Source organism: Melozone crissalis, unplaced genomic scaffold (genome assembly GCF_028551555.1).
Source record: "Melozone crissalis strain CALT ecotype California unplaced genomic scaffold, PUWL_Pcris_2 ptg000013l_1, whole genome shotgun sequence".
NCBI classification, from domain to species: domain Eukaryota; kingdom Metazoa; phylum Chordata; class Aves; order Passeriformes; family Passerellidae; genus Melozone; species Melozone crissalis.
The window spans coordinates 10,906,806-10,919,853 of record NW_026535791.1 but is presented as its reverse complement, the minus strand read 5'-3'; the positions used below and the strand labels follow the sequence as shown (position 1 = coordinate 10,919,853).

General features: G+C 42.2%; 1 protein-coding gene across 1 annotated transcript; it reads left to right on the top strand.

Moving 5' to 3' along the window:
• Nucleotides 1-3,138: 3,138 nt before the first annotated feature.
• Nucleotides 3,139-11,760, top strand: STOML3 (stomatin like 3). The gene is made up of 7 exons (XM_054272032.1): nt 3,139-3,220; nt 6,049-6,152; nt 6,774-6,846; nt 8,018-8,100; nt 9,822-10,025; nt 11,014-11,148; nt 11,560-11,760. The coding sequence occupies exons 1-7, from the start codon at nt 3,139-3,141 to the stop codon at nt 11,758-11,760; spliced, it is 882 nt and encodes a 293-aa protein (XP_054128007.1).
• The last annotated feature ends 1,288 nt before the right edge of the window (nt 11,761-13,048 follow it).

Genomic DNA, 13,048 nt, shown 5'->3' with positions numbered 1-13,048 from the left:
AACTGTAATTGGCCATTAATTAGAAACAACCCCATGAGACCAATCACAGATCCACCTGTTGCATTCCACAGCAGCAGATAATTATTTACATTTTGTTCCTGAGGTCTTCTCAGCTTCTCAGGAGGAAAAATCCTAAGGAAATGATTTTTCATAAAAGATGTCTCTGACAAAACAGAATAATTTTCTGTCTTTTCCTCTGGTTTGCAAATGAGTGTTGGGAGTTTGCCTGGTCCTGAAGGGAAACTTGCTATGGTATGAATGTTCTGGCTTTCTTGCGACTTGCCTGCCTTTCGGTTTTGATAGAGGAGCAATACCCTTGTCTCTCTCTCTCATATTTCCTCTAGTGGACCAAGAGGGACCTTCTGTCATCTTCAGACCTTCAGCTGTTGAAAGCTGATGCCATTTGCATGAGGAGGAGCAGCAATATGGGAATGTTCCTACAAGCAAAAGGACAGTACTGTTAATCTGCTCTGTCCTGTCCTGTCTCCTTAATTTTGATCTGGGGAAAGGGAATGCTGAGCCTGAAACAAGTAGGCAGAACTTGAGGCCAGGAAAAGACTAGGCTGAGAAATCTATAAGGACTGGCCAAAGCCCAGTGCATGGGAAAGAAAGTAGTATGGGCCTAAGAAGGTCAAAAAAAGGCAAATTTTGTTTACAAATCTCATGTGGGGACTGCCTGACAATTCTTCTTTGCATTTTTGGGATTGGCGCTGTTTACAAATGGCTGTGGATTAAGTCTCTACAACCATATTCTGAGGTAAGTGAGAGAAAGTTGACATTGTAGAGACATTGTCAAGGACTGGTGCAGTTTGTAAATGTAGCTGTTGGTGCAGATGAATGTTGGAGAATATGGTACTTACAGGTAACCATCTGATCGTGCCTGACCTGAGCCCTCAGACTGCTTTTGGAGTAGAAGTTGAAGGCTTTAGCTGTATCACAAACATAAAACTCTGCAGAAATTGCTGAACTGTGAGCAGCCCTAACCAGTCATCTGATGTGGCTTCTAAGTGAGTAAGTTCTGCTGAAGCAGCTTTGAGCTCAGTCTTTGTGGCTGTGCCCTGTGTCATAGGAGTGCACCAGGCTGTTCAGGACCCAGTGAACTTTCAGCTTGTAAACTGCTTTGCCCCAAAGCTCTCATGTGTTTTAATCTCTGAGTGGCAGTATTAATCTGGGACATGAGTTATCCACATGCCCCAGTATAGCCCCAAGGAGAATGTGTTAAGATTGCCCTGACTTAGATTTCAAAGTTTTGAAAAGAGGGAAAAAGTGCAGCTAACATTAAAATGAAAAATAATATTAAAATGAAAAAAACCCTAATATTGTGATGTTCCTGAACACAAACACAAAACACCATCTGCTTTACTCACCTTACTATTTACAGTCACCTCAGGAAGTTGTCAATAAACAGGGAGCAATTATGTCTGTTAACTTCTAGCACGTGCTGCTCATTAGTCTGATGGTATAAACAGCTGTTTAAATTGTGGCATTGAAATGGTTCAGAATTAATCTATTTTCAATAATTTTAGTTTTGCTCTAAAATGAAAAAAAAAATTGTTGGGATAGTTTTGCATATTATGTTTTTGTTTCTGAAATAATTAAACCACATTTCTCTTATCACTGTTTGCACATGCTGCCCTGCTAGCAAGCACCTGTCCTGAAGAGATGTGATCATACCATCAGTGTTTAGAAGTCAAATAATTACGAAAATGCTACAAATGGCCTAAAATGAATATTGTCACATTTTTGGGAGCATATTGCAATAAGCACGTCAATCCTGATTTTTCAGGCTGTGCTTATGGCTTTCAGTGGGATTTGAAATGTCAGTTTGGGGGTGTAGTTTCCTCTCTGTGAGACTGAAAAAGGATTCTCTGGGGAACAGTCAGCTTTGAATGACCCATCTGGGGCCAAGGTGATTACTGGCAGGAAGGAGGACTTGGGTGAAATGAAGCTGGAGCCAGATCTTCAGAGATATTCTAGATAACAGATGCCCACAAAAACCAGCCCTATAATTAATGCAGCTATATATCAAACTCATAAATTACATATAAAAAACCCACCTCTCATATGTTATTAAAATAACAAGTAACAGCCTTGTCCTTTGAGAGGGTTGCCCTCTGCTGCTGCAGCCTTCAGAAATGGCTTAGTCTGAAATGCTGTGCTTAATTTGATTGTCAAAATATTTTGTGAAAAATATTCTTACTTGGGGGACAATTTTAAAGCTTGGGATCTGAAATGCCTCTGCTGTGGTTTTGAGGTTATCCAGATCAACAGGGCTCAGCCTGTGCTGATGGACAGTGTGAAGAGGGGTGTGGTGAGCTATTCTACACGGTTTGGAGACCTCACCTGGAGTTTTGTTTATTATGCTTGTGTTTGAGATCTGAACAGCAGCTGAGCCCCAAAACAGCAGAGGAGCAGCATGCAATCTGCCTTCTGGCTTTATGGCATCATAGGTTGGAAAAGACCACTTAGGATTGAGTCCAACCACTAACCCAGCACTGCCGAGTCCACTGCTAAGCCACACCCTTAAGTGCCACAGCTACATGTGCTTTAAATGCCACCAGGGAGGGGGACCCTACCACTTCTCTGGGTAGCCTGTTCCAGTTTTTGGCAACTCTTTTGGTGAAGTAAGGTTTTTCTCATATTTAATCTAAGCCTCCCCTGGCACACCTTGAGCCCTTTTATTCTTATAATGTTGCTTGTTTCTTGATAGAAGAGACCAATCCTCACTTTTCTATAACATCCTTTTCCTTTCAGGCATGTGTAAAGAGGGTTGAGATCTCCCCTGAGCCTCATTTTCTTAAGGCTGTACCTCAGCTGCTGCTCACAGGACTCACTTTACCTTCCTGGCTTTTTTGTGGGTGTTTTAATCTCTAGTGATGGATTCGTAGAAACTATTTCCAGCTTGTATTTTGTGGGGTCTAACACCAGCTGGGACAAGTGCACCCCAAACAGAGGACAGCCACAGAATACATCCAGCTATACCAGAGACACAAGACTTGTGTTTGGGAACATCCTCTCCTCACCAGGGTAACCAGCTCCCAGAAGACTCCAATACAAGGGATTTCTTCTCTCATCCTGCCTCTCTCTTCAGCATCTTGTACAAGCCCTGCAGTTTCAAGGTTTGCTGCTGTCTCATCTATGAGGGGGTCAGAGCTTCCCTCTAAGGGGATGGATCCCCAGACAGAGAGACCCAAGAAAATGAACACAGAACATCTAATTGGTAAGCCTTGTTTTGTGTGTATGAGAGTGGGTTTTTTCTCAATAATATTAAAAAGGAGGAAAACTAACCAAACAAAAAAGTACATTTGTTTTACACTTGATGTCTGACATAGACTGTAAATGAAAACTCAGAATGTGCCACTTTAAGTGACAGAGCAAGTTGCCTCATGCTTGCCCTGCAAGGATGCATCAGCATCTACCTTCTGCCGACATGACGAAAAAGACTGATTCAGCTATTGATACACTTCTGTATGGAGGATGGACTGGAGAGAGGAAAATAGGATCTAGTTAGGGAAGACAAGGATTTTTCAGCCCTTAGGAGAAAGCAGAAAGGTTAGAATAGAAAGCGTGGTGGTTAAAGAGGCTGAATCTACTCCATCTTTTTGTTGCTGTAGGAGGCCTGGGAGATTTTTGCCCACACTGGGTTTTTCATTTGCTTTCCAAGTGTTAAACCTACATAATGAGTTTGTTTACCAGGTCTGTTTATGATGTACCCTAATGAGTGCATTAAGATAAAATGAAGTGAATCTTTTTCCATCACCTTGGAGTTTTTCCCCAACTGCTGAGTGATGAGCTCTCACATTTTGTGGTATATTGCAGCTCCTGATTTGCTCTGGACTAAAGAGTCAAGTGAGGTTTTTGGTGGTTATGAATATTATAATCCATTTACAGGGATGGCAAACCCAGGTCAATGATACATGGGATTGTGAGTGGTTCCTAACTATTGTTTTTTTCTAGAGTCTTTAATTTGTTGTGTGGTTAAATGGTTTGAAACTTTGGGATATTCAGAGAAGATCTCTGGGGGCTTGGGGGGAGCTAGGAGTTTCATTCAAAGAATGAAATATTTTCCTGTTCTCCTTTTCTGATTGTAACCTACATTATTAGCTGACATCCGGATCTCTAGGACAGTTCTTGTGGAGAAGGATTCAATTGCACTTTGTCAAGTTTTGGATGCATGCTTTTTGTCCATGGTGGTTAGGGGTGATATCTTGACCCCTAACTCTTCTCAGCTGCTTGAGCATCAATCTGCTAAGTGCTGGCATTTCTTCCCATCTATTCCCCTGTCTGTGGATTGTGCCATTCTCACCAGGCATCTTCACAGTGGGCTCAGGTGGATGGTGGTAGATGATGCTACAACCCAAAATTGCTTTTGGGGAGGTTATTCATAACCAAATTTGTTACAGGAGAAAAATATCTTCAGATATTTTCTGTAAGCTGGTAATTTATGTGATATTAAGAGAGAGTAAAAAAGCTTAGTTCTGCTGAACAAAACATCCCTTCATGACTAATTTGCTCCGATTTCAGATTAAGAATTATGAATGATGCCTATTCTGTGACTTTCTGTGATCTCTTTCCACTGATTGAAAGACACCTGACTGTTGGTATTTTATGTACCTGTTGTAGCCTACACCACTAGCGTAATGTAATGTGAGGACAACAGATAACAGTTAAAGGGTTAAAGATATTCACACTAAATCCTAATAATCCTGGTTTTATACACATGCCTTTAAGGTTTGCACAGTAATTTGCTTAGGAAATCTCCTCAAATCAATTTTGCCACTGATTGCAAAGTGCCTGATGATACCTCATAAAACAACGAGGGATTTAAGATTGCTGTTTTTTTGGGAAGGGTGAGGAGGAAAGCTGGGCTCCTGGTGCACCAGTTCTGTGCCCAGCTCTCAGGGAGACCTGAACCAGGGCCCTTCTGAATGCAAATATGTTCATTTGTGAGTAATTCAGTGTGCATCAGGGGCCTCAGAAGCAGAATGGGCAAAGCTGGGAGCAGCCAGGGACTGGATGCCACATGTCACACATCACACCCAGGTGTGCAGCCACCAGAGCAGCAGGCACAGCCCGGCCATGCACAGGGCCCCAGGAGGAGCAGGGGCTTCAGGAGGGCTGTGCTGTGTGTCCTCCTGCCCCAGGGTTGCTGGGAGTGTTCTGACAAACCTGTCAGTCCTGCTCTGCCAGATCCTGCCTTAAGGATCAGGGAGCCTCCTGCTGTTTCAGGGTCCTGACAAGCTGGTTTTTTCTTACAAAGTATAAATTGAATTGTTTCCTATTTCTCATTTCTGTCTGCATGTGAGTTTTATTTGGTATTGAAATTTCCAGTCCTACCCTACACCATTGTAATAGCTTACTTTACTACTGCCTTCCCTTCGGGCACTAAAATAATGAAATTTGGTTTATTTTTGTTTTATTTAATTATTTATTTATATATTTTATACATAAATATAAATATATATTTATATAATACATATTTATATATTTATTTATAATTGTTATATTTATTTATTAGAATAAAATTTTGGAATGAGATGAGCTGAATGCACTGAGACAACTGCTTAAAATGCATGGGCATGCATTTTGACAAGCACTAATTTTGAAGTTCTGCTGAACAGTCCAGTGGATGTACTGGTCCATTAATATACCTAAAAATGTTCATGTAAAGAAAGCAGGACTTCCCCTCATTTATTTACTTTGCTATCTGTTTCATACAAACTAAACCCTTTGCCCCAGCCAACAGTTTCATACTCATGGTTTCACCCATTCATTTATTTCTCCTTCACAGCCCCCAGCTTTGGTAATATATTTCATTTTCCTGTTGCAAAAATGTATTTTCTGAGCCTTTTTTATTTTTCTGCGCTGAGAGGCCATAAAGCTGAATGTTTGGTTAGGTGTTTTATGGCTTTCTTTGGAAAGACGAAGAGGGAGCGAGTTTCTGTGGACTTTGTAGTCCCATAAGATTGCAGCTGGTCTAGATGCACATCCTTGGGATGACTTCTCAAATTTTTCATTCATTGCTCTTCTTCATTATATTTTTTACAGCTGACAGGCAGGAAGGAATTGGTGTCTGTGGCTGGATCCTGGTTTCACTTTCATTCCTCCTGGTGATTATTACTTTTCCTATTTCCATCTGGGCATGTATCAAGGTAAGCTAGCAGGATTTGAGGCACATGAATAATGCTCTATTATCATTGCTGTTACTTTTTAACTTATTTAGTTAAGTCAAGGTACCTCACATTCACATTTTGGGAATCATAAGGGTTTGTAACAAAGTTGTGCTCTGGAAATGAGATCCACACAGGTTCTTTCACAAATGTTCTATGTTTCCACAAGTTCCTCACTTAATTTCTTCCAGTCTCAATATTCATCATCAGTTAAACTTCCAGTTAACTCCAGTTGTAAGCCAGGCCTTCAGTAGGCATGATGCACTAAGTGAAGTGGTTTAGATTACCTGAGGTGAGAGCTCCTTTGCCTACAACTCCTCTGAGTGTGCTGCTGATGTTGAGAGAGCTCTGGGGTGTTCTTTTTAGATCACTGTTAATACTTTCATATGTGATCTGTTTTGTAACCTGTTTCCATGGGCAAGGGCTGAGTTCTTCCAGCAAATCGTGAGTCAAGTAGAAGACATGAAGAAAGTGATTTGCAGCTTTGTTGCTTCCTATATCATTTGTACTTTCTTCACATTTAATATGGGTGCCAAAGATTAAAGGACCAGTGAATGAAAATAGAATTAGTTGTAAAATTCTAAATTTAAAACATTTTCCTAGGTTGTCAGAGAATATGAGCATGCTGTTGTATTTCGTCTGGGACGCATCCTGTCTAAGAAAGCAAAGGGACCAGGTGAGTGCATGCAGTTTTTCTCTGGTAAAGTCCTCTGGGTTTGCTTATGTTATTACAATGCACTCAGACCTCATAGAGAATTGCAGAGGTTCCATTAAATCCTTCTTCATTGCAGACTGTTTACTTTTCTCGAGAGGAGATACAGCCCCCCTCCTGTCCTAGCACAGAAATTTGAGAACCTTGATACCAGGTGTGACTTTGCTGCTGAGCAATTTGGGCAACAGAAGGATGAGTTCATGCTGCACACACTGTCAGGGGAACTGCAGGGAGGTTTAAATGCAGTATTCATGTCTGCCATGGTCTTTTTTGGGTGACCGTGGCCTCTTTCCCTGCACCTCACTTCCAACACAGCTTGTTGCTGCCAGCTCCTTAGCTGTCCTCTGCCCTGAAAATGCTGAATGTGTCAGGGCAGGGACACTCAGCAGCTACACCAAGGCTGTTCCCTAGGACCAGCTTACAAATCACAAACCAAACCCAGCCACATGAGGAGTCTGCATTGGTGCAGTTACCACCTCTGGGCAATGAAAAGGGGCCAACTAGAAATTGAAATAACAGGAAGAAGTCTTTTTCAGGTACTGTCCTTCCTCTTGAATAGTAGTCATGTGGTCCAAAGAACAGCTAGGCCTGTACAGGGCTCTGCTGTGTGGCTCTGGGCACCAAAGCAAGGTGCTGAGGTTACAATAGAAGATTGGAAGTTTTGTCCAGTCTCCCTCTCTAGTGAAGGAGAGTGGAGACTCCTTCACAGGATTTGCCACATCTTGGGACAGTGTTCCTCATGTTGTGCAGGAATCTGGACCTGGGTGGTGTCTTTCCTGAGGACACATAATGAACCATGTATGTCTTGTGATTTAAAAAGGGAAAATTAAAGGCATGGAAGGAATTTTTGCCAAAAGTCTCATGGCAGACTTCAGACAAGAGCTTCACGGTGCCCATTTCCAGACAAGAGTCCTAGGTCATTAAGCTCTAATGAGTTCACATTGTTTGCAGATATCTGTGCTTCCCTCTGTTATTTGAAAATGCAAAACATCACTGTTTTCATGTCTTGTAAGCAGAAAGGACGGCTGCAGAGATAAGGCAGAGTGTTATTCCGAATCCATCTGTTTATCTCTAGGATACCTGGATCTGGACTTTAGTTTCAGATGTGTTTCATCTAATAATTTTTATTTTTCAGGAATGATCCTTGTACTTCCATGTACAGATACATTTACCAAGGTTGATCTGAGGACGGTTGCCTGCAAGATTCCTCCACAAGAGGTAACTTCTCTAGCAGCCATCTAAGACAAAAGATGCAGCAGATTCATGTAATAATAACATAAAAGTAATGCATGTTTTGTAATTTTGCCACACTGAGCTACCATATGGAATTTAGCTACCATATGGAACTTAGCTTTTCAGCTTTATCTCCTGCATTTCAAGCTGCTTACAACACAACTTCTTGCCCAAAGAAATTATAGGTGTGCCATCCCTGGGAAGTGTTCAAAGCCAGGTTGGATGGGGCTCTGAAAAACCTGGTCTAGGGGAAGGTGTCCCTGCCCATGGGAGGCAGGTTGGAACTGAGTCATCTTTAAGGTCCCTTCCAACCCAAACCATTCTGTGATTCTCCTAATGAAAATCTGCAGGTGCATCATTGCAGGTCAAGTTGGTGTTCAGAACTGTGATTTCAAAAATAAGGGAAGGGAGTTACAGGTGTGAATGTGAGACAGGGAGGACAAGACAGGAGTGGGCTACAAAATTCCCAGTTGCAAATTAATTTCCTAATAAAATTGGATCTGACGTGTAGCTCACCATTCAAAAGAGCCTTCTAAATATGTCTGGAGAGGCAAATTAACCATGGGTAACAAATCCCATTAAATTAACAGAAATTATCAGACAACCGTCCACAAAACTCAGGTCCAAGCAGGAATGGATAGAGGAAGCAAGATACATCCAAATAGGATATATCTTCTGGCATTTTGTTGGCAAATTTTGACTGAAAAATTTATTCTGAAGGACGAGTTTTTGAGCAATCCTGTTCTGATCAAGTTTTGGTTCTGTGTGGCCTCAGTCCCATGGCAGAAACATTCTTCTGCTTATGGAGTTGACACTTCTGTCCCCTTCTCTAAACAAAGAGCAGAGGGAGAAGAGGCAGCCCCAAGACTCCTTGGGCCCCGAGAATTTCCTACTGTGTTCCCCAGGAGATGTTTTTTATAGATGGGCTACTATCTTTTTGTAAACAGAAAGAGCCTTTTACTCAGAGTACAGGGTGCAGGGGCATGTGATGTGAAATGAAAAATGGCTCCTGCAAAATGTGAGGCTGGAAAGAAGATGGTTGCAGAACTTTTAATGTATAAGGCTTAGAAACTTTTGACCAGGCTTCTGCAGCATTTGGCAGGGTTTTTGTGAAGCATCCCTTTGCAGGCAAAAGATGCTGAGGAGGGAAAGTGATAGTGGAGCATCATCAGTTCTCCACTGAGGCCAGCTGCCTTCTGAGGCACAAGAAGCTTGTCTGGCAAAAGATGACAACTCTGCTATGGATGCTTAAATATTTCTTTCAGTTTCTTCTCACAATTTCTTGCACTTTTTATTTTAGTGTGTTGATATTTCTTAGAAATACATTGTTATGGGGAAGTAGCACAGATCTTCCAAGCTGCATGAAATGTATAAACTCATTAATGGACCTTTCTAAAAGAAAGGAAGAGAATAGCCATCATTTATAGTTGCAAAAGAAATTAATTCAAATTATGAGATTCACTTACAATTGAAGCAGTTATTTAGAGGATATGTAAAGCATTTTCCTCCAGCTTAAACTTTGTTGATGCTGGACAGCTCTCTTGAAGTAATTTCTTGGGGGAATGACAAAGAAATCAAGAGAAATTCTTAGTTTATTTGAATTATCAATGCCTTTTACTCACTAAGGGTTAAAAAAAAAAATCCCTTCCTAAGGCAAGGATGTGTTGTTGGATCTTTCCATGACTGTGTGCATTTCTCCAGTGCAGATTCTCACGAGGGATGCTGTTACTGCCCAGGTGGATGGGGTGGTGCACTACAGGATCCACAGCGCTGTCAGTGCTGTTGCCAATGTCACTGATGTCCACTCTGCCACCTTGCTCCTTGCACAGACAGCCCTGAGAAATGTTCTGGGTACACAGAGCTTGGCTCAGCTGCTGGCAGGTCGTGAGGAGATTGCACACAGTATCCAGGTAAATCTGGCACTCAAAATTCGCAAGCACGGAGGTGTCTTCTGGGGAGTAGCAAATTAGAAATAATCTCTCTGTTTTTTCTTCAACAAGGATAACAAAATCTCCCTTAATTTTTTTTTGTTTTTTTTTTTCAATTATACATCTGATTGCATAGAGTCAGAAAGAGTTATTCTAAAGGTATTTCCCCAGCCCCTTGTAGCAGAGTTATCTCTATCAAAAAGCAATTATAATTCTGAAATTATCCAGTGATTTAAAAAAATCAGCTTAACCTTTGCACAGAGGCAGCTGCAAACATAGAGAAAGAGATCTGCTCAGAGGAAGCTCTGTTTTGAGCAGACCCTTCTTTGAGGCAAGTCTTGTATATCTTGTCATTACAACGAAGAGCACAGAATTGAGTCGCTGTATGCTTTTAAATGCCATCTAGTTTCTTTTTTGATTTGGCAGCCAGGCAGAGAGCAGAGGAAAAATCCAATACCCAATTTGCTAATTTCAGTCAGACACAAGGCATGGTCAGACCAAAGAGACACTGTACCCTCTGCAGCCAGGAGAGTGGCCATGCAGAGACAGGGTCGTGGTGTGGATTGCAGGAGTGCCCAGGAGCCAGAGCCCAGATGAGTTTGCCAGTGCTGCAGGGCTGTCTTGTGTCTCACCCTTAGTGTGCTTTTACTGTGTTGTGCTGTTTAAGGAACTTGCTGTAGTTCCTTTGTAAAAGGGAGAAGTTCAGTAACTGCCCACCACCCAAGGAAAGGATGGGGATCATAATTTAGTAGGTGGGAGAGAAGCCCCACAGGAGACACTAGTGTTGACCAGCAGGTGTTTCCTGAGGCTGTTGTACCCGCTGTGCACACACCATGCTGGGTGCTGGTGCCCCTGGAGCATCCCTCTTTCTGCTGTGTGGTTTGCCCTGTCCTTCTGTCCAAGCAGGGCACATCACATGGCATTCCCTCTGCCAGCACTGTGCTCTTCCTGGCGTGTTGTTTGTCCCCAGGCCACCCTCAACAGTGCCACGGAGCAGTGGGGAGTCAAAGTGGCCCGTGTGGAGATCAAAGACATCCGCATCCCCATGGCCATGCAGAGGGCAATGGCAGCTGAAGCAGAGGCTGCTCAAGAGAAAAAAGCTAAGGTGAGACCCGTGACAGGTGACACCCACCTCCAGGCTTTCATCTTCTTGTCAGAGAACCACAGAATTGTTTAGGATGGACAAGACCTCTCAGATCACCAAATCCAACCCTTAAACCCAGCATTGCTGAGTCTACCACTAAACTATGTCCTTAAGCACCACATCCACATACCCTTTAAATGACCCCAGGGTTAGTGACTCCACCACTTCCCTGAGCATCCTCTGCCAATGCTTGACAACCTAATTTTTTTCCTAATATCCAATAAGAACCTCCCCTTAGCAACTTAAAGACCATTTCCTCTTGTCCTATGGTTCCAGGTATCCAAGCTAGTTGGTTTTCTCCTCATTATAAAGCTGAATTTTCACCACTATGGGCAGCGTTTCCATGCCATTTCCATTTCTGTTCCTTTGCAGGTTGTGGCAGCTGAAGGGGAAATGAATGCTTCCAAAGCTCTCCAGAGGGCCTCCATGGTGCTGTCTGAGTCTCCAGCAGCTCTGCCCCTGCGTTACCTGCAAACATTAACAGCTGTGGCAGCACAGAATAATTCCACCATTGTCTTCCCTCTCCCTATGAATATGTTTGGGAGTTTGGGGCAGAAACGTACAGGGGGATAGAGATTGCTCTATGCTAGATCCTAGGCCAGAGATATTTAAAGGTTTTCCTAGGAAGCAAAGGGGACCCAATTGGCAGAGTTAAAGTAGAATCATGTTTATTACCTCTGCCCCCAAAATAAGTTTAATAGTCACACACAGCTCCCACATTGAGTTGCATTTTCAAAGTTCAGACACTAAGCAGTTCCAGCTTAAACTCACCTGCAAGCAAAATGGAAGAAAATATGCAAAATGTATGTTAGATCTGATATAAAATTTTAAAGATGCTTTCACCACTGTTTACAGAGTCTTGAGTGTTGCAATTATTTGGTGATTTGTTTGCCAGGCAAGAACTTCTGAGCTGTTGATATATTCCACACAGCAGAAGGGTCAGACATTGGTTTTAACTCAAGACTTGTGGAGTGGAAAGGAAGGATTTGGCGCTTAACCTTAGAGGTATTCTTTCATAAATATTGGCAGAATTACTGGATAATGGGTATGTCAGTGCAACAATCTATTCTTTATCTTATATTAATAGAAATTAGTACTTGCTTTACTGACCTCAGCTGTATTTTGCCATATCACTGACATTTATAGAAGCTGTGTAATAAAGAGAATGTATGACCAGGCATTACAATCACATTTCATAAATGTGAAAGCTGGGGCAAACCTCAAGGTTCTCTGTCATTTTAAGCACCTGTCTTACACCTTCAGTAGGTTTCTTATCTTCCTTTACATATGTCATGAAGCAGTCATTGAGATTTTCCTGAAATGAGCCTTCCCTACCCTCCATCCATGAAATGCTTGGCATCTGAGAGGAAGATGTTGCTAATATCCAGGTCCAGCTGATGCTAAGTTTGAGTTTGCAGCCTTCAAAGATAGCTGTTCAGTTCTGAGTTCAGGCACAAGGCAATGAACTGTCTTCTGTGAATCTGAAATTTCTGGTGATGGAGCTGTTTTGGTAGGTGCTGCTGCAGTGTAATGTCTTGGCGACATGAGCATCACTGTTGCCCTTTCTATCAGTAGCAACATTTGACTCCAAATTAACCACCTCAGCATGGATCTACTAATTGTCATATCATTGACACAGGCCCTTCTTATTTTTACTGCAGTGTAGCACAAGCAGTCCAGGTGACAAATGTTTGTGCTCAGTAGCTGCTGGCACAGATAGTGGTACGAGCATCGGAGGCTGGTGACCTACATAGTTCTTTTCTGCTTCAGACATGACTGCCAAATGGCATTTTGCTGGCAAGCTAAAGAAGCAAAACCTGTGGTTGAAAGTCATCTGCTTATTAGCGTTACCAAAACATTT